The sequence below is a fragment of the Ornithodoros turicata genome, chromosome 1 (genome assembly GCF_037126465.1).
Source record: "Ornithodoros turicata isolate Travis chromosome 1, ASM3712646v1, whole genome shotgun sequence".
NCBI classification, from domain to species: domain Eukaryota; kingdom Metazoa; phylum Arthropoda; class Arachnida; order Ixodida; family Argasidae; genus Ornithodoros; species Ornithodoros turicata.
This window is the reverse complement of record NC_088201.1, coordinates 57828503-57855998: the sequence shown is the minus strand read 5'-3', so window position 1 is coordinate 57855998 and position 27496 is coordinate 57828503. Positions and strand designations below refer to the sequence as shown.

Sequence of the window (27496 nt, the reverse complement as noted above, 5' to 3'; positions counted from 1 at the left end):
GCGGTGAAGTTCGTTTTTAAGAGTGTAGACGCATGAAAACACTGACAGTGCAGACTGGGGTAGAGTTTTTGACATACGTATACCGGGTGTTTCAGTTAAATCCCCGGGCTAAATAATTCGCGAACCGGTGCACCAATCGAATAACTTTCTTTTTTACGAGTATCTGTCCAATACCGCCTACAAGATGCGCACCGCGTGAATGAGCGGGAGGCGCTCATTATTTAAATAAAAATTCAAATGAGTTTCGTGAAAAAAGCTAACTTCTAAAGCAGGGCGCCGTCGGCATTAAAATGGGTACTACCCCTTTTGGGACCTTCGGTGGACACCTTTTAGAGAAAAATCTGCCACCGAAGCGGGTCATTTGTTGCAGTAATTAATTGGTTTCGGTTTACGTATTTTTGTCGCGGCTGGTCGCGGGGAAGCGCAAAAGGACGTAATTCATTGGTGTAATTCATTGGTGGACATGGGAGTGAAAGAGCGTCCTTTTGCGCTTCACCGCGACCAGCCGCGACAAAAATATGTAAACCGAAACCAATTAATTACTGCAACAAATGACCCGCTTCGGTTGCAGATTTTTCTCTAAAAGGCATCTACTGAAGGTCCCAGAAGGGGTAGTACCCATTTTAATGCCGACGGCACCCTGCTTTAGAAGTTAGCTTTTTTCACGAAACTCTTTTGAATTTTTATTAAATAACGAGCACCTCCCGCTCATTTACGCGGTGCGCATCTTGTAGGCGGTATTGGACAGATACTTGTAAAAAAGAAAGTTATTCGATTGGTGCACCGGTTCGCGAATTATTTAGCCCGGGGATTTAACTGAAACTACCGGTATACATTACATCCGAATTTCAACATGTTCGGAACGGATAAACAAAATACCAGTTTCATTTTGCGCGTTCCGGGGCGCATAATATGTGGGTAGGTGCTACAATTTCAGGCGCTCGCCCATTGCAAAGCATCTCTGTGTCATTGCATGCTGCGCGCTGCTAGCATTTTTAACTTAAGTGTTCACCAACTAGTACCCTGATTCAGAGCAAACTTACCACCCCCTTCTCCCGTTCGCATCACAGGCAGCACAACATCTTGGCCAATATTGGACCAATATTGGCAATGTCGGCCCAATATTGGACCAAGATTGGACCAATATTGAGCCAGTATTGCCAATATTGAACTAATACTGGCAATATCGGCCCAGTATTCGACCAAGATAATATTGCGCCAGTATTGCCAATATCGAATCAATACTGGCAATATCGGCCCAATATTGGAGCAAGATTGGACCAATATTGAGCCAGTATTGCCAATATTGGTCCAAAATTGGGCCAAGATGTTGTGCTGCTTGGGATCCTACATGCACCTCACCGAACTGCGCATGCATGCTCTAATGCATAACTGCATCCTATGCGAGTTCACAGAGGAAGAAAGCAACTCGACAACGCGTGGCTCCCGATTTTATTTTTCCTTACATCAAATGAAATCAAATCGACGCATGTCTGGCACCACGCGAGATTAATAGAGTAGTTTCACAGAGGTTTGCGGACACGCTGCATATTTTTGAGGGTCCTGTAGAAACTCATAGAAGGTCGTATTACGTGATAAACTTAAAACTTCAACCTCGTCCCAACGTAAACTTCCTGTAAAGGTGCACTGCTGCAGCGCTTTGATGAGACTTCACAGCGAAGCCTCAGGGAAACAGAGTGGAGTTGAATATCTGTTGCATCCGAACAGTCTTCTGTTCGTTAATTCACTGCATCACGGTTTCGGGAAATTTCGGGTTTGCCACTTGTAGCCTTGACCATTTCCAACCTGATACACCTGCTGGCGAATGCGCATACAACGGTTCATACCATCTATTCAGGGTATGGTGACTGTGTCATACTATAGAAAGACGATTTTGCCTCGCGAAGTTGCATTTTTCGACGACCTCAACATCATACACTCTCAGAGAAAAGGGTGTGAAAACGTGGTAACTTCTATGGTTACCACCTAGGTCAACATACCGTCTGATAAAGGGTGTAAAAGTGTGGTAAAACCAATTATCATGTATCGAAATTCCTACAAAAAGGCGTACGCCCCCCTCGCTCACCGAATCAGAAGCGGTAGCCCTATCATTCTTGACAGAGACTGAGGTAGCAGGTAGAACTTTGTAAGCTTTTAGGCACAACATATGCGACAACTATTACCTCCTAAAAGGTGTAACTGCTCCACCCTTTTTTCTAAGAGTGTAGTTCGTCATGGGAGTTCAATCTAAAAGCCGATTTCGAACCGACGCAGACTTCGGTAGACTTGACTCTTCTATGGAGTGTTACGGTTCGCGATACGGTCGTGGAGTATTACGGTTCGCGTCAAAATTGTCTGGCTCACTGGTCATTGTTGCATAGCTCCGATAACAGTATAGAGTTAATAGCGTATTTCAAAGGGGAATTGCGTTGCGTCTTTTGCCTACCCTGTAACGCGATGACGACTGCGTGCACATGGATGATAAAAACATCTAACTTACCACCGCGAACTTCGCACAGAAGTTCAAGCCGCGTTCCCTCCTTGAAAGGTCCTATAACGCCAGACACATCACATGGGGATTCAGTGAGTGGGACGCATCTAATTCGTGGCTTTTCCGGGGGAACTGCAACGAAACAAAATAGCACAATAATATGAGTAGGAAATGATTATTACTAGCGTAGTTGCAGCGCTTTCTTAATAAAGATTTTGTTAAAGCGCTAGAAAGATGAAGCACTGACGGTAGACTCATTTAAGTCAGTCACTTTCTTCGTCAAGAAAATTCAGCAATAGAAAGCACTTAATAGCTTCCCAGAGTGTTTGGTGGAAAGAAACGCCACTAAAAGTTTGTTCAATTCATTTACAGTAGCTGAAAGAAGCGGACGCCTCAAGAATTCCACAAAACAAACAGAACAATCTACACTCGCATGATTAGAGTTACTTCAAATTAAAATCATAATCAAGTTTTTCATCGTCATAATCTTCTTCTTTGGACTGCATTCCTCTAAAAAAACACAAATTTCGCCCACAGTGTGTGAAGAAGTGCTAGCGATAGCTATATGACATTCCCTCAATGGAGCGCGATGTTTTCACGGTTAAACGGTTTTTCTATTTCACCTTTTCAGTTCTCTTTTTCCTTTGATTCATTTCATTTCGTTTGTGAGAGTAGCAGAATTCGTGAGGTGACGAATTCAATATCTTCCGTTATTTTTCCATAATCAAACTCAAACTCAAAGGTTAACTTTGCACTCTTAAAAATGAACTTCACCGCATAGCACGCGCCTATTATTTGTACGGGAGGCGTACGCGTTTTTTGTGACACTTACGCTGTGCATAATTGTCACACAAAAGGCGTACGCCTTCTGTTTTCAACAAATCAGGGCAGATAACGATATCACTGGAGGTGATGCTTGGCTAGGAGCATGCTATGCAATAAGTTAATCTCTAAGAGTGTACGCTCGCCATAATCGCCGTCAACGCCGCTAAACCTCCCTGATGCAGTCATCGCTGTAAAACTTAAAGGAGCGGCTACTATAAATTACTAATACTTATAAAGCATAAAACGTCCAGCAGAGAGAAGCAAAACAGAATGCAAAACACAAAGCAGAATGGAATGGTACTGTGATAATGTACATGGAAAACCTATGATAGGCAAGCCTGAGCGATGTGCAAGAACACGTCAACAAACACAAACATGAAGGCTCAAATGAGCCTTCGTGTTCGTGTTTGTTTACGTGTTCTTGCCCATCGCTCAGGCTTGCCTATCATGGAATTTATCAACCAGCTAGCCTGCATTTACGCCATTCTGTCAATGGAAAACCTATCACGGCTGTTTTCGCCAGTGCACCGGACGCTTTCTACTCGTAGACGGAACAAAAAATGTGGACGTAGGTCGCCCTGGTGCGATTCTGTAGTCTTTCATTCCATTTCATTGCTAGCGGTTTATTCAACATTTGTGGAACGTACGTGTGTCTGACAGTAATATGGAGTTATTTATTTTGCTCAGGGACAAAAAAGCAGAAAGCGTGCAAATTACACGACTTTTACAACCCACTTTAACCTTTCACTCGCTTGAAATACATTCTATGCGCTTCAAGTCACTCCACAAAAAGTTTAGGGCAATTTGAATACTATGCCTTTTCTTGTTTTGCTCAACCCACCACACACCACATCATCCCATTTATGTGTACCCTGTGTGCGTGTGTGTGTGTGTGTGCGTGCGAGCGTGCGTGCGTGTGTGCGTGTGCGTGTGCGTGCGTGCGTGCGTGCGTGCGTGCGTGCGTGCGTGCGTGCGTGTGTGTCCACACACACACACACACACACACAGCTCCGGAATGCTGCGAGTAGCACTCTGCACACATAGCAGGCGCTGTCGGCTTCTACAAAACTTGTGATTGAGCCGCAGTATGTATGATTCGCTATTGTTAAAAGTACATGAAAAGATATGACAACAGCTCGCGTGGCTCAGTGGTTAGCGTGCTGGCCATGTCACGTCGAGACGGGAGGTACCCGGGTTCGAATCCCGGTGCCGGCTATGCTGTCTAGGGTTTTCCTGGGCTTTCCTCAGACGCTTTCAGACATATGTCTCGACAGCTCCCTTAGAAGTATGCCCAGGACGCAACATTTCCCCAGGCCGTCAGTCGTCCTCACGTGACAGCATACACTCTTAAAAATGAACTTCACCGCATAGCACGCTCCTAGCCAACCGTCATCTCGAATGACATCGTTATTTCCCCTGATTTGTTGAAAACGGGAGGCGTACGCCTTTTTTTTTACACTTATGCAGTTCATAACTGTCACAAAAATGGCGTACGCCTCCCGTTTCCAGCAAATCAGAGGAGAGAACGATGTCATTCGAGATGATGGTTGGCTAGGAGCGTGCTATGCGGTGAAGTTCTGTTTTAAGAGTGTAAAGTTATGATGTTTTGCGCACCTTCCGCTGGAATATTCTGGGGAATGCCCGTCAAACCTTGCATGAGTAAATCTGATGCCGAGTTTTCCTTTACACTACCTGCTTATTGCACTACTTTCTCTGACTTTTTTGCCTGTCTTTCTTCGCGCTTCCTCGTCACATTCATTGGGTGTCAAGAGGTGTTTTCTAGCCAATTTTCTAACACTGTGCTACGATTATCTGTTTGTATTTAATGTACCCCGCAGCGCAAAGGGTATATTTGGCTCGGTGGCCGCCCTTGCCACTTATTATAACACTTCCCGACCCACGATGCCAACCTTTCTTCTAGTCGAGAGCTTTTTGCTCCCATTTCCTCTCTTGCAATTCCCACCCAAGAAAAGAAACGCGTGCCTCCATCAATGTAATTTTCTACACGTCCAAAGCAAACAGAGTGGAGGCCCGAATGCTGTCACGGGATCCTGGTGCGTATTTTTCAAGGCAACTTTCCCTGCACGATTTTGTTGTAGCGAAAGGCAAGGAATTCGTGGAATGTTGAAAGGCACACCTTTCTCTCCCACTCGTCGCAGTTCCTGCTTCTTTTGATGCGTCATTAAATCCATCGTGTTTTGCACAGTGCCGCTGGTTCCATCGCGTCATTAGGTTCATCAGTGTACCTACGCTATATACTCTGCACTTGGTGGATCGTTGATCTAGTGACCCCTAATGGTTCGCGATGGCCCCGTTTATGCATATTTTTTTCCGCAGGGGCGTCTTCAATATGTGAGGGCATTTCTGTTAAGTTCCTTCTTAGTCTCCTTAAAGCTCAGCTCCGCCGATTTTCGACTGCGACAGAATGGAGCCATGCTTGGGCTGTGCGTTCGTTTCCGCACAGGGAGCATACATGTGAAAAATTTTCACCCATTTGTTTGTAGTTTTTAAGAAAACAATTTTTTAAATTTTCCTGGCACGGCGGTCCTGTGGTCGGCAAACCCTGACCAATCCCGGCTTCGTCCTGGCTTAGCCGCGCTCGTGGCTTGGCTAACGCCAAATCGTCGATGCGATGGCGGAGATCTATGGGCGAAGGTGAATGTTTTGGGTGTGTTCCGTGATAATTGCTGTCGTTAATAGCCTCAAAGATAGTTTTGCCGGTCTTCTTTAACAAGCTTTACAGGATGGCCTCGTTGTGCAACGACGGCCGTCGTGAGCGGACATTCTGTGCCCGCACTGTGCTTCATGCTACCAACAAGACCTAACACCTAACGTGTGACGTACACTTACGCATTCTCAATAGCTTTGGCAGCGCACTATGCGCGGACTTGCTGCGCGTGCAGAAAGCACCACCAAAGCTATTGAGAACGAGAACGTGCTCGAAGACGAAGTATTCCTTATAAGAAACATGATAAAACGGTGCGGTGGTCCCCGATAGCTCGTGACAGCTGTTTCAGCACGATACAGCGGCCATGACAAAGTGTAAACACAAACTGGTTGTCAGGCAGAGCTGGCTAGGTGTGGCTATCCAATCCGCGGAGTTCCAAGTATGACGTCACAAGTGGAACTGCCGCCCGGTAGTTTTTCTCAAATTTCTCACGAAGGAGTATGGAAATTTGGAAAGCAATGTGCGTTTATGAATGAAGTTGGGACCACGGTTCTGAATATCACAACGTCTTCATACTTTCGGAACAGCAGCGGAGCTGCACTTTAAGTCCTTAGTCTCGCCTCGTTGCCAGCTGTAGCCTGCACTCTCCTGCAGATACACCATATAGCCTCTCTCTCGTGAGCACGTTGTATTCGCGTTATCCTAGGCGACAAATTTTTGAAGCTTCATTGCTGTTTTCCAATTGTCTGCTCTAGTATTGGACCTGACGTTTCCCACTCTACGTACATCAGTGTCTTTGCGTGAAAGAGCCCATGGGATATAGGACATCATCCAGCTTACAATTCCTGCAGTGTCCAAGGTATTTTTCCCTCACCGCAGCATATGCACGGCAATGAAGCAGGATGTGTTCGATAGTTTCGATTTGCTGACAGTGTCTGCAATTTGCGCTGTCCAGAGAGCCAGTGTTGAATAATTGTGATTTAGTGAAAGCGCTTCCTGTTTGCAACCTGAAGAGCAGGGTTTGTGTACTGCGGAAAAGTCCTTTCAATACGAGATCAAGACGATGACTTTACCGGATGTCCTGGATCCCAGGATGCTGTGTAAGTACTATCTCATTGAGAACAAATTTTCTGCCACTCTCTCCCGCGATTGCAAACTGGGGCCAGTGCTGTAGTACGCAGCAGATGCTAGTTGGTCTGCTTTTTCGTTGCAACTGATGCCGACATGGGATGGGACACATTGCAGGGCGATGCCGCCACATATTGACGTGTGTCGGGCAGTTGGCGTTTTGATACAGCGGGTAAGAATGCTATTGCACGTGGGATCCCTCGCCATGTGGAGAGCGCTTCGCGAGTCCGTGAGGATGACAGCCTTGGTGACATTCCCAAGAATTAGGGACACGACGTAAAGCGTGCTTCACCTGTTACACCCGTGTGTTAGGTGAAGCGTACGCCTACACGGCCCGTGTAAGCGCCATGTATTTTGAACCTTTTTTCCTTGAATGATTTAATTTAAGTTCCATAAATTGCAATGCCCTCTGGGATTTCTCGAATATGTCTTAAAACGAGTGTATTGAAGCTGTTTGAAGAGTCTACGAATAATTTCCTTGGTTCCGCGTTCAAGTGGAAGCGTTCATGAGTTAAGAAACGTGAAAGTTCTTGACCTTGCGTACCGCAACTTCTTTTGAGCCGCACCGCAGCTGCTGCATGTAGCATTGCCAGAAGCTCAGCAGTTGTAGAGCATATTGGGAATCCATCTTTGTTTCGCTGTCATGCCACATTTAAGCATGGTATAAAGAAGCAGGAAGTAGCGCTCCTACACTCGGCGTCAACGGAGCCGTCTGTGAACACCAGCGTGTGTGCGTGAAAAGGACTAGTGACGGACTAGCGTAGCACTCTCCAAATGGTGATGCATCGCACGTGCAATGGCATTTTAGCGTGCTGAATTAGAACATATGTGCCCAACACAAGTCAATCGGTGGAGACGTCTCCCTGCAATGGGTCCTGTCTCACGTCGGCATCAGTGGCAACGAAAAAGCGGGCCAACTCGCACCTGCTGCGCACCACAGCAGTTGCCCCAGTTTGCCAACCCCAGGAGACAGACAGAAAATTTCTTCTCAATGAGACAGTACTTACACAGCACACTGGGTTCCAGGAATTCCTGCAGAATCATCGACTAGATTTCCCGTCAAAAGGACTTTCCCGTAATAGACAAACTCTGCTCTTCAGGTTGTGAACAGGAAGCGCTTTCACTGAATCACAATTATACAAGATTGGCTCTCTCGGGGAACGCAAGTTGGACGCACTGTCAGCAAACCGACATTATCGAACACATCCTGCTTCATTATAGTGCATACGCTGTGGTGCGGAAGCAATGCCAAGAACACTGCAGGAATCGTACGCTGGATGATGCCCCACAGCCCAGAGGCCCTTTCACTAAAAGACACTCAGAAACTCGCAGCCCAGTCCAGTCTGCTTTCTCCAGGAGTCTGGACTGGCCCAAAGACCATGAGACAGTTTCTTCGTTCGGACTCCTGACCTATCCTGGCAGTGACCGACCTACATCTTACCTTCCGGCCATGATCATTCCAACATCTGTTATCATATCATATTATCTCATCCTGACTACAGTCGTGACGCTGCCCACATGAGTGAGGCCAAGAACAGCAAGCTCGTCTCGCCACCTCCACCATCCTGTGACGGTTAACATCGCTATACATATCAGGGGAGTGAACGGTGCCATTCGGTATGATGGTTGGCGAGGTGCGTGTCAAACCGTGTAGTTCTGACAACGGCGAGCTCTTTCGGGAGCACCACCGCCACCACCACCATCTGTTTCGAGAGCACCACAACGTCCACTACCACCAGCACCATTCGTTCCACGCTCGTAGCAGGAACAGGCAGGGTATTTTAAACTCTCATTGGAAGACCTCCAAAAATAACGCAGCATCTTGACCTGAGATGGAACTGCGATAAATTGTCGCCACTCTGGTGGTTGACGACGCCCCGAAAAACTTCGGAACTGCAATGCACACACCAGCTCAGTCTCTGTTCGCAACCGCGACATTCGAGAAAACAGTACGCCCTCGACCGATAAAATAAGAGACCTATTCTATGTACGACGCAACTGGACGATGCGAAATGCGTGTAGAGGACAGGTATAGGGAGCGCATGCTTTGTTCTTGAAAATTCTACTCCCGGAGGCGTAGCCAGTATAGATTACCACGTCAATGCCGCGCGTGCTCTGTTAGCAGAATAAGCGACTCAATACACTAGGCAAATGAATAGGCCGTTTTGAAGTGCTCTCAATTTTGCATTCGGTGAAAGTGCCGCACCCGCGAAGCTCAGGAAATAAAAAAAAAGCGGATGTACAGACAAGCCCCTAACCTGTACTAAAATTCGGACAACAAAATAATTTAATGAAATGCAAATGGATCTTGGATAGAACAGGGCCTGTTATTAGGAGCGCTTCTCCACAGCGAAGAAAGGTGCGAAAATTAATTTAAAATTCTGCGCTGTGTCTCATGGGTATAGGTGCAGAGGCGCCGCAGGAACAACGTTGTGCCGTGAGTTCGTGTGCGCCACGCTAAGAGCAATAGAGAGTACATTATCCCACTAAACCGATGCCCGCTGTTGCAGGCGTCGGAAAAGGGCGCGGTTATCCTGGAATATCTGGGATGAAATGTCTGCAGATTCAAGCGGCATATATAGCGCCAGACTAAAACACAAGAAGTTAAGCACCCCCACCCCCAACCCCACCCCAAAAATAATGAAAGGGAGTATCTTAGGAGTAACTTAACAAATGATGAAGCAACGAACAGGACAAACCGGCATAGATTGAGAAGTTACCCGCCAAAAAGAACTCGTTAAAAGTCAAGTTTCCGTGTGAAAAATGTAACTAAGTTAATAATGAAGTTCTTCAGCCTGAAACGTAACTCGCAGTTACTGAGTTACTTAAAAAAAGAACGAGTTACTTCCAAGTTACTTCGGACACAAGATAGCATTACGCAGGTGCAGCGCGCATGAGCAGTTGTCTTAGACCTTGAGTTGCCTGCGGAGGAGTGCAACACGCTCAGATCGTTTTCGTTTATGTCCAACAATAGACCTCTCCCTGTTTGTAAACAAATGACGTCATAGTGTTCGACAGCATCACAAATTTGGTAGAATTGAACTACGCTCGAAGCTAGAGGTGAACGAGGTTGCGCCCGAAAGCCACGGTCTTGAGGGGATTACGATGGTCCCTTAAAGGGACGCGACCTTCGGTCCTGCTTTTCTTTCAATGGGAGGCAGAGAACAAGTGCCTGTTCGTGGAACCCAGCCCTCTCCTCCCGATTTGTTTCGGTTTCAGTCTGTCTACCAATGTCATGATGACGTTTCTCTGGTAGAGGTCTATTCGAACGCTTTGCATCTTACTCCCTGTGGAAGTACTCCCAATGGTTCAGCTTCATTTCAATGGCAGCGGTTCTTACTTCCTGAATAAAATACTGTCATTGATTGAATATCACGTTTCATGGCAAAAAATGCCATGAAGGAACCGGAGCGTAAGCAAGAAAATATATGGACGTGAGTGAAAAGCGAGTTAAAAGTAACTTGGAACTTAACTTAAGTTACTTTGGCAAAGTTACCTGAAAGAGAAACGAGTTCCTCTGAAAGTTACCACGGTGCAAAAGTACCGAGTTAAGTTACAAGTTACCAAAAAAAGGAACATAGTTACAGTAACGAATTACTTTTAACGAGTTACCTCGAACTCTGCAAACCGGGACGGAAAGAACAGGCACGAGTACAGTGACTCCATCGTGTCTGTTCTTTGTCCCGGTTTGTCCCCTTTGTTGCACGCTGAGGCTCAAGGCAATATTAATGGTGAATGGTGCAGAGTTTGGCAAATGAACTCAGCTTGCCGAAGTGCGTATTTGCTCGTTTCACCCGTTTCCCACAACCTGTAACTGTTACCTACTCTATCTCCAATCATTTTCTCTACCCTTCCCCATCGTGCAAGTGCCTGGGCCTTACTTTTTCCTCTAACCTTTCATAGAAGGACCACATCTTAGCCATCTGTGCCGAATCCGGGCACGGAACGTGGGTCATTCTTACCGACAGCAAGGCATCATTAGATATGTTGTCGTCATCTCGCCCCAGCATAATAAGCGATCTGCATACCATGACACTTCAAAAATTCAATCAACTCTTCGCCACTGGTTACAACATCACGTTTCAATGGGTCCCTGGCCACGTAGGCGTGTATGAAAATACCCGAGCAGACGCAGTAGCGATACGCGCTGGGTCTGATGACACTTCGGCCCTGGCACCTCTGCCGCTTACAGCCTCCACATGCCGTCTATACATACGCCGTCGGTGTGCCACATGTGCTCAGCAGTTCCGTGCCGAAACTACGACTTACAACTCATTCCCACCCATTGATCCCACCCATCTATCGACCCATTGATGGAGTTCGTCACCACTTGCCACCGCAGCCGTAGAGAAGAATTCCTTCTCCACCGCCTACGACTCGTGTTGCCTGTACACCCTCACTTCTCTTCAAGATGGGTCGGCTAAATTCACCAAACTGTAATGTCTGTGGAGTGGAAGCTGACATCCCACACCAGCTCCTGTATTGCCAGCAGCATCTTCAACATTGAGACACCCTCCGCTGCCATCTGCTCCAGATTGTCTGTAACTACTTTTCGTTGGTCGCTCTTCTTGGCCCCGTCTTGCACCACAACCAGTGGGCCGTCACTGCCGCTCTCCTCGGTTTTCTCCGAGTCTCAGGACTCGTGAACTGCATGTAATGTTGTGCTAGTGTTTATTCTCTTCTTTCTTTCTTTCCTTTCTTTTTGTTTTTCTTTGCTTTTCCTATCTTTTTGTTTATTTTTATTTTTCTTTCCTTCCTTTGTTTCGATTCCCCATTGTTTCTTTTTCCTTCCTTTTCTTTTTTGATTCCCCTTTTTCGTTTTTCTTTCTCCTTCCTTTTCTTTTTCGTTTCCCCCTTCCCCATTTCCCCCTTTTTCCTTTTTCGGAATAGCAAGCCGGCTCTTTGCCTTGCTAACCTTTCCTTTCTTTTTTTCTTAATAAACATACCCCCCATCTGTAAGAGGCCAATTGCTCGCTTGCGTTCCTTCGACGTAACATAAGACAAGCGCCCACAAATGTTAAAATAATTGCATATAACACTCTCGTCCGACCTCAGTTGGAGTACGCAGCCTCGATATGGGATCCCCATCAGTCATATTTGGAAACACTTGTTGAGACAGTCCAGAACCGGTGCGTCCGTTTCATCTTACCGAACTATTCCAACCATTCCATTCATTGACATCGCAGGTCCCGTAACCTTCCACAGGCATTTACTTTCCTATTTGTTTTATTAATAGCTTTTTTGTCACATAGATTTACTTGCTAGTTTACTGTGGCCAGTGTATTATCGTTATTGCTTTCAATTACTATTGTTATTGTTATTATTATTATTGTTTGTTCTCCTTCTAAACTAATAGTGTGCAAAGGCTGTTGTTCAGTTTTGCTGTATCGTTTACCCATGTTATGACCCTAGTGGTCCCTTGGGTTCTGGAATAATAAATAAATAAATATTACCCCCTTAAGAAATGAATACAAGTCACTTTTAAAACTTACTTGGAAAAATACTTTTTTGGAAGTCACTTCCAAATTTAAGTTTTAAAAGTGTTTGTAAGATATTGCTAAGCTACTCACAAAAGTAACGAAGATATAGAGTTAAAGGGACGGTCTCGTACACCCTGGCCCATCCACAAAGCGTACCATTCGATTCCTCATTGCTGAAAACGTAATACTGTGAATTCGCTCGTCCAGAATCGTCACGGTTATTAAATAAACGAATTAAGTTGATAAGAACAGCGACAGCACATTGCGATTTCTGTTGGCAACAGCGATATCCGCTACGATGGCAGACCGCTTATTGGATGAAAAAATCGTCTGCTCTCGCGCCTTTTTGCAGCGGTGAGAGCAGACGACTTCCAAAAGGTGCTCGAGGATCACGGCGACGGCAATAAATTTGCTGCATGTGGTCTGGTCAAACGAAAGTCGCGTATTGTAAAATATGGCTGAACAACAATGTCAATACGTCTCGCATCTTCATTTCGAGCGGGAGTTTACATGGATGACTCCACCTAATAAAGGCAGTTGACGCTTATTTACTAACTTGTCTCGTATCGTTCGGTATTTTGAGCACTTCTAGTTCGTCTTACCTGCGAAAAGAATATTCCGTATGGAAGTGGTGGAAACGTAACCCGGGTGTATAACAACTCTTTTGTAAACGACAATGTGATGAAAGTGGATATAGAAAAGCACCTGTTGGGAGTCACATACTCGAAGCATCTTCAACAAAAGGTCTGATTGTCACACGCGTGCGCGTACTCCGCACGTTTCGTTCACGATGCATATGAGGTACGTTCTGCGAGCACGATATGTATGGGACGGCGCCGGACGCAGCTCAAACTAAAAGATGTCGACCGTCACGCAGTCAACTGTTAGCGGCAACGGTGTCCAAAGAAGTGGATACGCACAGTATTGAACTGTAAGTATTACTCTGTTGATAATAGCCAAAAGTGATGTGTACAGAAATTGTCGGCATCGCACGAAACGGCAGTCCCGCGTACCTCGGTAGTATTGCGAGAAGGAAGTGCTTGATCTGCTTGATTGCAGGCTACATCAGTTTGTTTTGCATATAGCCTCTCTAAGGTATTATCCCTACCTTAGCAGTATACCGCCAAACTATGCTCAATAATGTTGTCTTGTACCCCTTCAGTAGCTGACACTAACTGATGAGAGTGGCACTCCTTCCTGTGCCAGAACCAACACCTATTAATGGGTCACAAATATAACAACTCCAATTCGCAGGCTTCACAGCTCTATTTAATTTTTCCCTGCACATTGCTGATGTGAGAAAAGTATTGCATAATATAAATATGTAAGTTATATCCACAAATCAGTGTTGTGATCATTTGATGTTCAACCAGCAAAAGACAAGACAACCTTGTTGACAGGACAGGACGACAGGTTGCTCAGAGCTTGCTGCTTGAACATCATTATGACTACACTCTTAACTCCGTACCCTTTAGTAAAGGGTAAAAAATCGCAATATTTTACCCTCTATTTCAGAAGCTACCACGTACCCTCTGAGCGACCCCTTTTATAAAAGTTACAAGGAAACCCACTAATTAGAGGTTACGGCCTTCAATCCAGCACCTGCCCGTAAAGGGTACGCCAACGCGCGGCTTTTTATACAGGATGTTCATTTTTATTCGCAACAGAGTAGCGCTCATTTGGCAGGTGGGTTATGTGAATTTTTGCTAATTAATCGGTCCGTAGTTACAGACACATGCGTCAGGAAATGTCGGAGATGTTTGTAACTACGGATGGGTTAGTTTGCGAAAATTAACGTAACCCACCTGTCAAATGAGCGCTGGTGTGATGCGAATAAAAACAAACACCCCGTGCGTGGGATATGGACAGACATTTACAGAACACACCAAGGTACCAAAATGAACCCGCAGAAAAGGAGATCTTGAACATATGTATATTACAAAAACAGAAGTCTGTCGAGAGGTGACACATTGTGCACAAGTGCGATTCTGATGTGAGGAGAAACCATGGTCGCTTTACCATGTAAGTGAAAAAAAGAACTATCTTCTAAGTGAGAAGCAATGCATAAAAGTGCGAGGAAGCTAGCGAGTCAAAACAACTGACCTATGTTTGCTAAGCTGAACACACCCAACGAAATGGAGAATTGCAGCAGAAAAAAATTTATTCCACGTTCGTGTTGCAGAGGCGAGCGCAAATGGCAATACAGTATTACATAAAACGCACACAACCTTGAGGAATATGAGTGTACAGTAACGCAGGAGACACTACATTACTGCGTTACCAGCGTTGGAGGCGCTCTGGGACGAGTTTGTGAGGTACTGCATTGCGCTGGTGACGGTATATGTGAACCTGCATGTGGGATCCTGGGAACAAAAGTTTGGGCAATGAGAGTAACAATTACGGAACCATTCAAATCGGTACAAAGCACAAGGTACAAAGCAGCATAAACGCAGGAAGGCGTTCACTCCGCGATTGAGTCTTACATTATCGTAAGAATACAACGAGTAGGAAGCTGCGAATTATATATCTTGATGCATATATCCGCAGCTCGCAAAATGCACGCCGGTGTATTGACTTGGCGACCAAGTAAGAGCAGAAAAGTAGCAAGCGTAAGTGGCGTTCATATGCAGGACCGCAAAACGCTTGCCATAATCACAACAAACATGCGCTAAGAGCTCTTGCTATCAAAATAACGCACGTACCTAGCACAAAACGTACACTTACCCAGTGTATGAAGTGTGTGAATTAGGGCTGCGGTGGTGACGTTCGTTTTCGGTTATATATTCTTTGCAATCTTCGCACTCACTACACTTTCCCCTGAGAACACCGAAAATATCCTTGTTTGCTAGAGACATCTAGCTTTTCCGTTGTTCCTGACGATACTATGATAAACGCGAGGAAAACCACTGATTAAAACAGATTACACTTGTTAACGGACGGACGACGAGCGTTAAGCGTTTCAAGGCAACCGCTCTCAGTGTGGATAGACATAGACCAGGCTCGGCTACGCAGCGAAATCGGAAATCTTGGTGGTTGCGGCATTGACAATGGTTTTCCACCCTTTAGAAAGAAACATACTATCAGTATTCCAGACTGCGAGCTTATAATCTGTGTTCATACAGCATTGATAACATGTAGTCGACATATAGATGACGCTGAAACAGATAAAAAATTACAGCGTAGATTCTCAACTGTCGTCTCGAATGGGAGGCTGAAACGCGGCATTATGCTGAAAAATAGAAGGAAAACAAACGATAAGAACATCAACGATAAGAAACTAACAAAGAAATTATCGTTGGAGATTTCGCTTAGAAGTTACAGTGCCGGAGTAGAGGGTACATTTATAAGTTACAACAAGCTGTTTTTGTTTTTTCCGAGATGTAACTTCTATTCGTGTTGTAAAGACATGACCTTGGTCGCTTTTAACCTCTAAATATACGTTACAGTGGTGTAACCTATAAGAAATCTCGAAATCTACGTCTATATAGAAGTTACATGTTTCTAAAAGTTACAATAAAAGGTACGGGTTTAAGAGTGTACCCGATACCAACAACCCAATTTTAACACAATTGGTCAGTGCTGTGGACGTACATTACAATAAGGGACAATAAAAGATGACTACATAAACACTCAACTTCCACAACCTTTATATTCAACGTGCTGGACATGTTAGTCTGCAACCCCTGATATCGAATCAAAATGTGAGCCAGTATGGGCTCATGAACACACCGGTGTAACATGAGCAACAATAAGCCAGACGACATGTAAACATGTTGCAAACCGCTGTTCCATCTTACAAATTTGTCATGGACGTCTAGGTATTTTTGATATTTTTGAAAGTTTTAAACATTTCCACATCTTTTATATTCAACATGCTGGACATCTTAGTGTGCAACCCCTGACACAATCAAAATCTGAGCCAGTATGGGCTCATGAACACACCGGTGTAGCGTGAGCAAAAATAACACTGACGACAAGTAAACATGTGGCAAACCGCTGTTCCATCTTACAAATTTGTCATGCACGTCTAGGTATTTTTGATATTTTTGAAAGTTTTTAAACATTTCCACATCTTTTATATTCAACGTGCTGGACATCTTAGTGTGCAACCCCTGACACAATCAAAATCTGAGCCAGAATGGGCTCATGAACATACCGGTGTAGCATGAGCAAAAATAAGACTGACGACATGTAAACATGTTGCAAACTGCTGTTCCATCTTACAAATTTGTCATGGACATCTAGGTATTTTTGATATTTTTGAAAGTTTTAAACATTTCCACATCTTTTATATTCAACGTGCTGGACATCTTAGTGTGCAACCCCTGACACAATCAAAATCTGAGCCAGTATGGGCTCATGAACACACCGGTGTAGCATGAGCAAAAACAGGACTGACGACATGTAAGCATGTTGCAAACCGCTGTTCCATCTTACAAATTTGTCATGCACGTCTAGGTATTTTTGATATTTTTGAAAGTTTTTAAACATGTCCACATCTTTTATATTCAACGTGCTGGACATCTTAGTGTGCAACCCCTGACACAATCAAAATCTGAGCCAGAATGGGCTCATGAACACACCGGTGTAGCATGAGCAAAAATAAGACTGACGACATGTAAACATGTGGCAAACCGCTGTTCCATTTGTCATGGACATCTAGGTATTTTTGATATTTTTGAAAGTTTTAAACATTTCCACATCTTTTATATTCAACATGCTGGACATTTTAGTGTGCAACCCCTGACACAATCAAAATATGAGCCAGTATGGGCTCATGAACACACCGGTGTAGCATGAGCAAAAATAAGACTGACGACAAGTAAACATGTTGCAAACCGCTGTTCCATCTTACAAATTTGTCATGCACGTCTAGGTATTTTTGATATTTTTGAAGGTTTTTAAACATTTCCACATCTTTTATATTCAACGTGCTGGACATCTTAGTGTGCAACCCCTGACACAATCAAAATCTGAGCCAGTATGGGCTCATGAACACACCGGTGTAGCATGAGCAAAAATAGGACTGCGACATGTAAGCATGTTGCAAACCGCTGTTCCATCTTACAAATTTGTCATGCACGTCTAGGTATCTTTGATATTTTTGAAAGTTTTTAAACATTTCCACATCTTTTATATTCAACGTGCTGGACATCTCAGTGTGCAACCCCTGACACAATCAAAATCTGAGCCAGTATGGGCTCATGAACACACCGGTGTAGCATGAGCAAAAATAAGACTGACGACAAGTAAACATGTTGCAAACCGTTGTTCCATCTTACAAATTTGTCATGCACGTCTAGGTATTTTTGATATTTTTGAAAGTTTTAAACATTTCCACATCTTTTATATTCAACGTGCTGGACATCTTAGTGTGCAACCCCTGACACAATCAAAATCTGAGCCAGAATGGGCTCATGAACACACCGGTGTAGCATGAGCAAAAATAAGACTGACGACATGTAAACATGTTGCAAACCGCTGTTCCATTTGTCATGGACATCTAGGTATTTTTGATATTTTTCAAAGTTTTAAACATTTCCACATCTTTTATATTCAACGTGCTGGACATCTTAGTGTGCAACCCCTGACACAATCAAAATGTGAGCCAGTATCGGCTCATGAACACAGCGCCATAACATTAGGAAAAATACGGCTGTTCCATCTTGCACATTCGTAATGCACGTCTAGGTATTTTTGATATGAAATATTATAATCATCAATGATGATAAGGGCTTATTCGATGCAAAAGCATGGTCTTTGATGCAGATATGTTGGATGGTCCTGAAAAGGGCTTTTTTTTTTCATACACTCTTAAAAATGAACTTCACCTTATAGCACGCTCCTAGCCAACCATCATCTCAAATGATATCGTTATCTGCCCTGATTTGTTGAAAACGGGGGGCGTACGCCTTTTTGGTGACACTTATGCTGTTCATAATTGTCACAAAAAAGGCGTACACCCCACGTTTTCAACAAATCAGGGCAGATAACGATATCATTTAAGATGATGGTTGGCTAGGAGCGTGCTATGTGGTGAAGTTCATTTTTAAGAGTGTAGGCCAGGGGTAATTGAAGACGTTGACGTAGATCAGCTTATCCTTGATTTTGTCATTTGCTCCAGGTGTAATGACAGGAATGGAAAGCCTTCACTTATCACGTTGATAACCTCCTGCCGCTTGCGGGAATGGATAGAGAGAGCAGCTTTCTTCAGCAGTCTATCCAAGTTCTGATACATGACGAAATGCCCAAATCTGAAATTTGCCTAACGTACCATGAAACACACATTTTTATATGCAAATAAAAAGCTGCGCAACAAAAACAAACCTTACAACACCTTTCAGGAGAATACAACACCATGTGTACGTGACGGATCGAAACAGGTTCCGGATTGTGCGCATAACACATGCTGGTATTGGCGAGCAGTGGCTACACACACATGCACCTGCAATGTTTGTACAATTTAGAATGGTGTCACGATCAGGCGGAACATATATACGCAAAAAAGTGCGCTTTTATGGATGAGTCTTACCCGTCAATCGATTCCGGATCATCCACTACTTTCACTGGCTAACCACGCTGTTGTGGCAAAGGGTCAGTAGCTAAAGGTTCATCGACGTCCCCGGTTCTTCAATCGATCGGCGCCGATGAACTCATCTTCACCGCTTAGTGACAGGGACCCGTCACTATCGCTAAATTTGCTATCAGACATTACGACGTCGCGCGTGACAACTTCCAAGCGCAAAGCGCATACACCCCCGACTGTATTGTGCATTGCGCTTCGGTCGCCCAATGGGCGACCTGCCACCATAAATACCATAACCACGTCACATGTGACGTTGCATGAGAGGGAGTTGAATCCAGCTGCGACTTCCGTCGTCTGCTGTCACGGCATATTCCTTCAAATTTTTCGAAAACCACTTCGTTGTTCTGGTTGAAACTTCGCGACTGTGTTTCTATAGCACTCTTGAATATAATTTCAGCTAAGTTTCGGAATCGCTCGATCTTTACGAGACCGTCCCTTTAACGTCAGAAGAGTATCTAACTTACGTACAATCCCGTAGGATCCCCTGGAAAGTTTTATTCTATATTTTTAAGGAGGAGTAAGCATTTATTTCACAAAGGTTAGATGTTTCATTGGCGCCCAACTCCCACCCCAAGAAGTCTGATCTTGTGTCCTTAGGCTTTCTATCAGAAGTCCTGATGGATGAATGGATGGATTGATATAGAAAGAAAAAAAAATGAAGACGTAGGTAGCGCCGGTGCGACCAGCTGATCCATAACGCTTGGCGTGTGCTACACTCTAAAAACAGAACGTCACCGCATAGCACGCTGTGCGCCAACCATTGCCACGAATGAGAGGGTTATCGCTTCTGATTCGAAGAAAGAGGAGGGCGTACGCCTTTTTGTGGCAATTTGGACATATGAAAATTGCCACAAAAAGGCGTACGCCCCACTCTCTCTTCGAATCAGAAGCGATAACCCTATCATTCTTGGCAATGGTTGGTGCACAGCGTGCTATGCGGTGAAGTTCTGTTTTTAGAGTGTAGCACTGAACACTTAAAAGTGAGTGTCGTGCAGTGAGCTCGTTTTAAAAGATGGCCTGAAGTCCTTTGCAGCTATTTGGCGCCTAGATACTATGAAATATGGTTTACAGAGTAAATACTAGGCAAGTGCAAATATTCGACTTTTTCGAATACCGAAGACAATAATTCTATATATCATTCGATTTCCGAATCCAACACGGAATTCTATATTCGAATTTCGAATCGGATCATTGTATCTTCCAAACGAATATATTCGTGCGGTGAGTTGAACCCCAAGAGAGAGTGCCGGTGCATGGGTCTGTAGCGCATCGTCTTCATCCTCCGCATTCTCATCGGTATCGTCCGCTCGACAACCGCGAGAGCGCAGAATTAAACCTTCATTCTCATCCCGACCTTCTTCGGACTCAGTCGTCTCTTCTTAGTGGTCCTGACACCACAACTGGTGACCCGAACGTGATTTGAACACGCAACCTCCCCATCCAGCCTCCGCAGCCAGCCCATCCTAGGCGCAGATTTTCTCGAGCGGTTTGGCCTTATGGTGGACCTTGCTCGGCGTCGCCTCGTGGACTCTGCGACATCGCTCGCAGTGCACGGAATCGGCACTTTCGCGACTCCTCAATTTCACACCGAGCCACTGTCTGCGCTTGCATCGCCGTACGCCGACATCCTCAAGGACTTCCCGTCGCTTACACAGCCCACCGATTGGTCCAAGCCTGTGAAGCATGATGTCGTCCACAAGATCATAACTTCTGGCCAACCAGTCTCCTCGCGGTTCCGCCGACTGGCCCCTGAAAAACTGGCCATAGCCAAGAGCGAATTCCAACACATGATCGACATCGGCGTAGTCAGGCCATCATCGAGCAACTGGGCGTCACCGTTGCACATGGTCCCCAAGAAGACCGGGGACTGGAGACCATGTGGTGATTACCGCGCGCTAAACCTTACCACACTACCTGACAGCTACCCACTCCCCAACATTCAGGACTTCGCCGTTAACCTCCAGGGCTCCACCATCTTCTCCAAAATTGATTTAACGAAGGCGTACCATCAGATTCCCATGGCTCCAGAAGACATCCATAAAACAGCAGTAACGACTCCATTCGGCCTCTTCGAGTTCGTTAGGATGCCTTTTGGATTGAAAAACGCAGCCCAAACATTTAAGCGTTTTATTGATTCGGTGGTAAGGGGACTACCCTTCGTTTTTGCGTATATGGATGATCTACTCGTCGCAAGCGAAAGCCCCGAACAACATCGCCTCCATTTACGCCAGCTCTTCGCGCGCCTTGAAGAATACGGCATCATAATCAATGTGCAAAAGTGCCAGTTCGGAGCCGCGTCCCTGGAATTCCTTGGCCATCACCTCGATTGCAACGGCATCAGACCGCTTCCTTCGAAGGTACAGGCCGTCCGCGAGTTTCCAAGACCGGCTACACTGCGCCAACTTCGACGCTACCTTGGGCTACTCAATTTCTACCGGCGCTTTATTCCGAACTGCGCGTCTGTGTTGGCACCGCTCGAAGCCCTCCTGCGTTCTCCCAAGAAGTCTCCCAATGCGGCCGGTTTTGCTTGGACGGCGCATGCCGAGGACGCCTTCCTGGCTGCCAAAGAGGCACTCGCCAACGCCGTCATGCTCATCTACCCCCAGCATGGTGCGCCCACCTCACTAGCGGTGGATGCGTCCGGCTCAGCCATCGGAGCCGTGCTCCAGCAGCACATCAACCAGCAGTGGCAACCCATCTCCTTCTTTTCCGTCAAACTCTCGCCGGCCCAACAACGCTACAGTGCCTTCGGTCGCGAACTCCTCGCTGCGTTCGCTGCCGTGACGTACTTCCGCTACTTTCTGGAAGGCCGATCTTTTATACTTTATACGGACCATAAGCCACTCGTCCACGCCTTTCGAGCTAGCCGTCAAAGCCACTCACTCCGGGAAATCCGGCAGCTAGCCTTCCTGGCGGAATTCCAAGTGACGTTCGCCCACATCAGCGGCCAGGCTAACATACCCGCTGACGCATTCAGCCGTATCAACGCTTTTCCGCCCGAAATCTTTTCGCTTGAACGTCTCGCATCTGAACAGCGCGCCGACGAAGAGCTCAGGGCGCTTCGTGCGTCCAAGCAAACATCGCTACAGTTGGAAGAGGTCGCTCTTCCCGGCACCGCCTCCACCATCATATGCGACGTGTCAACCGGCGTTCATCGGCCGTTTGTTCCATCCAGTCTCCGCCGCCAAACCTTCCACGCCCTTCATGACGTTTCCCATCCTGGTATTCGTGCAACCAGACGCCTGATCGGCGACCGCTACGTCTGGCCGGGCATGGCCAAGGACATCCAAGTGTGGACCTCTCGCTGTATCACCTGCCAACGAACGAAGATCGCCCGGCACACGCGCTCGCCGCCCGGCAAGTTCCTGCCGCCAGACCGCAGATTCCAGATCATCCATATCGACCTTGTCGGTCCTCTACCTCAATCATCGGGATTCCGCTACATCCTCACCATGGTGGATCGCTTCACCAGATGGCCGGAAGCGGTGCCCCTCATCGACATGCGTGCCGAGACCGTTGCCCGCGCTCTTCTCGCCGCCTGGATCTGCCGATACGAGACCCCTGACCAAATCGTCACCGACCGCGGGGCTCAATTCGAGTCTTCCCTCTTCCATGAGCTCTGCAGTCTTCTTGGCACGACGCGCACACGCACTACTGCCTACCATCCTTGTGCCAATGGTCTGGTGGAACGTTTTCACCGGCAGATGAAAAGCTGCTTCCGTGCCCTTCGCCATCCCGAAAAGTGGGCCAGCGCTCTCCCACTCATTTTTCTGCACGTACGAGCATGCCTCAAGCCGGACCTGGGCTGCTCTGCCGCCGAGCTCGTTTTCGGCACGCCCCTACGCCTTCCGGCCGACCTCGTCACCCAGCAACCTCCCGCCTCTTCTGAAACCCAGCCGCAAGCCGCAAGCCACTCTGAGTACGTCTCGCTCCTCCGTGACGTCTTCAAGACCCTTAGGCCTGCTTCCCCACGGTCCCCTTCTGGCCGGAACTCTTACGTTCCAGCCGCTCTCGCCGATGCCACGCACGTTTTCCTCCGGGCTCCAACCCCTCGCAAGTCCCTAGACCCCCCCTACACAGGACCCTACCGTGTCATCTCCCGGTCCGAGAAGACCATGGTGCTTGACATAGGCGGCCGCCAGGACACAGTTTCGGTCGACCGCGTCAAGCCGGCCTTCGTGGAAAACGAAGCCTTCCCCCTTGCCCTCCAGACCGTCGACATTTCGCCTTCTTCCCCTAAGCCCAAGCGCGTTTCCTGGGGATCAGCTCCATCGATGCGCCTTCGTCGCATCTGACGGCGGGGGGACACCTGTAGCGCATCGTCTTCATCCTCCGCATTCTCATCGGTATCGTCCGCTCGACAACCGCGAGAGCGCAGAATTAAACCTTCATTCTCATCCCGACCTTCTTCGGACTCAGTCGTCTCTTCTTAGTGGTCCTGACACCACAGGTCAGCGGCAGCCAGCGTCTCCGCAATGCACCGATTCCGCTTGACTGCAACCTGAGTTCATTGACATTAAGTTCTTCTTTTACTAGTAACTGGTATTAAAACAATTAATGTTTGTTCTCGTGTTGCAGTTCCTGATCGTGTCATGCTAGTACCTCGTCCCAACCTTCAGTGATCAGTGGTCGCTTCGATCGACCACCCTACACAATAACATCACAATTCGAATAGTTCCGAAGGTGCACACGTAGGGCCGAAAATGGCACGAGGGAGGGCATAAAACAAAGTGAGCGCTACTTCGTATTCTGATTCGTATGAATATATGCAGCACACATGTTTATATCCGTACATGGGCTGCATGTGCACCCGGTCCGGTTGTCCAACAATTAGCTTCGTATACGTCGACCCTTTGACTTGTATAGGAGAGGAACGAAATCCGGGAACTCTGAGTTTCGGTATAAGCAATGTTTTGTGCGCAGTAAAGATCCCATGAAAATCGTCAAAGGAGATTAAAGGGGCTATTTGCATGTATGTGAAGCTGCATTCCAAGTTGTACAGCAAAGGGGGTAATATACATAGCGTAGCAAATCAGCGCCGCAAATACTGAAACACATCCAGGTGTGACATCACGGCACGCATCTCCGCCAGGGAGGCGAGGTCACGTGCTTACAAGAACCAATAGGAACGGAAAAGACGCTCGCTCCTCTGATGACGGAGCTTGACGTGGGGGCCAGTTGAAGTGTCTATCTTGCGAGCAACCAAATGTAGAAAAATTTTTTCCTACTTAAAAAAGGATAAAATGCCTTTTTTCCCCTCAATGCTTCACCGTACAGTGTCAATGCGTGCACTAATGGTAATTGGAGTAGATCTACACGTAAAGTGTATCAACCTAGTGTGGCGACATGCTATACTAAATGGACCTCTTTCACATTCGCGTCGTATAATAGCGGCTCTCCAGCAAAGCACTCTCTGCGTGCGCCAAAACAAAACCACGTCGATAGCATAAAGGCACAACCGTATGAGGCGTTTCTCCAGCATTTTATCCAGCGTTTGGCGAGCGGCAGCGAACAATAGAAACACGACGCTCCCCTCGAAGTCCCAGGCGAATAGATATTAGGTGTTGGGCGACGGAAGAGGCCGGGACGACGCGCGCAAGCGGCCAATCAGGGATTAGCCTCGGGTTAGGTCCATCCGGTCGCGGCAGTTTTCAGGAGCCCCCGCGGATGGCGGCACGCGGAATTGTTCAGGCTGCTCGAATGGATCGCGTTCGCTGGAAGAACAAAATATTGTTGGCGATGGTAAAAATTCTTGTAATTCTTGTGTGAGCGTCCAACATACGAAACGCAAAGAGAATTGTGCAACAGCTTGATGAAGATGTCTATCGGAATGCTGCGTTCGATCAGTGTATTTGGGTACCTTGTGCCATTCACAACAAATAGCTTCGTGAGTGCGCACTGCTGCAGTATCTTGTTCGTTATAACATGTTATCACTCAAAAGCACCTGCGTTTGAGGTTATTTCACTTGTAATAAAAGTGTATCAAGCTACGTGGAGTTTCATTCCTTGAGAGAATACGGAAACATTCGCATGGGACGCCGTCCATCCGCCGTTGTAGAAACACCGCATGCGGTTCGCTTTGGGCGTTTTTCGCCAGCGTCGCTTGCCGCTTGAAAAACACCTCATGCGGTTGGGCCTTAAAGAACCAAAACCGGTCTTGAAGTGGAGCCGACGAGTTAGCGTGCTGTCCCCGCTGGTTCCCACTCCGGTCTGCCATCGTCTGCCCCATCTAGCGCCATATATTGAACACGAAGATAGCCTTCTCCGGCGCTCCAAGGTCACGGCGGATGCGCATAATATAGTTGTGAAAGAGTCACAGCGACAAAGACGTACTCAATACAACACTGCGTTCACACTTGTTCACACTCAATACACTTGGGAATGTTCAAGGCTAGGAACGTGCTGGTGGGGGTGAGGGGAATGACGTTCAATAGTAATAAAAAAGAAAGAAGTGAGGTCAATTCTGCTACAAGTGTTCGCACAAAGTGACGCCTCGTCCGCAACTTTGTTGCTTAGACGTCGTTGGTTCCTTGCTTCGTCATTGTCGTGGCCTGTGCCTCGCTCGTAGGATTGCCTTATAATTATTTTTAATCTGTTTTCGTTTTCTTTTTTTGTTTTGTTTTGCAGGTGTGAAACTTGCTGCCTTGGCGAAGCAGGCAGACGTCAATCTTTTTTTTTCCTTTGTTTATAACGTCATTCCTCCTCCTTCCTCCACATTGTCGTCGCATATATGAGGCAAAAAATTCCACAATTCCACGTACGAGTTACGTATTTGTCGTTTCGTGGAGATAAATGTTCTGGTGCCATGGGTGACTTCTACGTGTCCAGTAAAGGAAGAGAAGAAGAAATCGGTGAGAATCCGTTGCACGCACGGCTACAAGGCGGATCCCTCATCCAGATGATAAGTCGAAGGTCATTGGATTTCGCATGGTCTCATAGCGGTCCTGGCCCAAGAAGCGTTGATCGCCTGTCCGCAGCTGCTCTGCCTACTTGGCGTTTTGAAGCTCATAGTCCTGAGGTGAACGACGCCAGACAACATGACATCCGCTGATTATGTTCGGGCTGACGTGGCAGCTTCCTGTGGCCAAGTCCTGAAGGACCGCCAGCCTTTCCACTTATTAACATTGCAATGTTAAACATTTTCTGGCTCGCGTATCCAGGTTTTCACCCGTATTCTTCACACCGATCCATATGGAGACTGCTGTTGAGGGACAGCCCACCTCAGGGTAGACCAATCCTCAACGCGGCCATCATAGTGCATGTTCTCGTCTAACTCAACAATCAGATAATATGCAAGATGGGTTTTTTAGCATGTCATAACTTTGATTCTAGACAGATTTACGCATTGTTAAGCTTCCATGCGAAGAAATTGCCCTTGTGATACCGCAGTGAGCGTGAACATTACGTCATGGAATTAGCCGCGTGGCGCTCATCACATACCGTGTAATGAGTACCTCAATATAGAAGCGATCGTGCACGTGTAGCCCATCATGGCACCCATCACATCCGGAGAGCCTAATGACAAAATATACGGCAGCCACCAACAGTGTACTCGAAACCAACTTCTCCTCAATCAGACCTTGCTATCCGAATTAATCAAGGAACAGACGCTGCAGCCGCTAATGGCCCTCCAATTGGAGTCCGGGGACTTTAGCCATTCCCGCTCAGTCCCGGATTGTTGCAGCAGTTATCGACCCTCTCGAGAGAGTATAGCTACTGGGAACTGCGATAGCGCTGTCCGTAAGCTCACCTCTGTGGCTCTTCACTCTAATAGGTTCGATTAGCGCAAAGTACAACTCTTTGCGGCCTCACTGCTACGGACTCAAAAACCGAACGGTAGTTAAAGATGACGAAGCTGAAGTTATCTACTAGAATGCCGGTTGCAGCAGGACGTGCATTTGGTGAAATCGTTTCGAACAGTAGGTTTAATTATGATCGCAATTAGCATACATTCAGCGAACGTCCTGGACTGAAGCGGAATGGGTAGTATGGACCAATGCACCCACCGTTGTGTACTAACAGACTATCGATATATTTTAGCTATCGTGATTATCACAAGAAGCAACGTGGGCTTATGAGGCTTATGATTCTGAGGCCGCTCCGAAAATTCTTCCGCCTCTACAAAGTAAAAGGTTAATACGTCTTCAATGTGCAGGACCGGGCTTTCTGATAGTCGCATTTGGCTACATTTAGACCCCTCAATCTAAGCTGATATATTATCTACTACGAAAGTATTTGCTATAGTGCTCTTGTTCCACGTCCCGAATCGCAACACTTGAGCACCACACATGTCTTGCGCTAACTAACACTGTTGGTTA

General features: G+C 46.5%; 1 protein-coding gene across 1 annotated transcript in view; it reads right to left on the bottom strand.

Moving 5' to 3' along the window:
• The window catches only part of LOC135378276 (hemicentin-2-like), a 950281-nt gene that overhangs the window by 251958 nt on the left and 670827 nt on the right, over positions 1–27496 (bottom strand). Inside the window, exon 3 of the mRNA XM_064611260.1 lies at positions 2501–2623. Within this exon, the coding sequence (XP_064467330.1) occupies positions 2501–2623 (123 nt within the window). The remainder of the gene's footprint in view (positions 1–2500; positions 2624–27496) is intronic.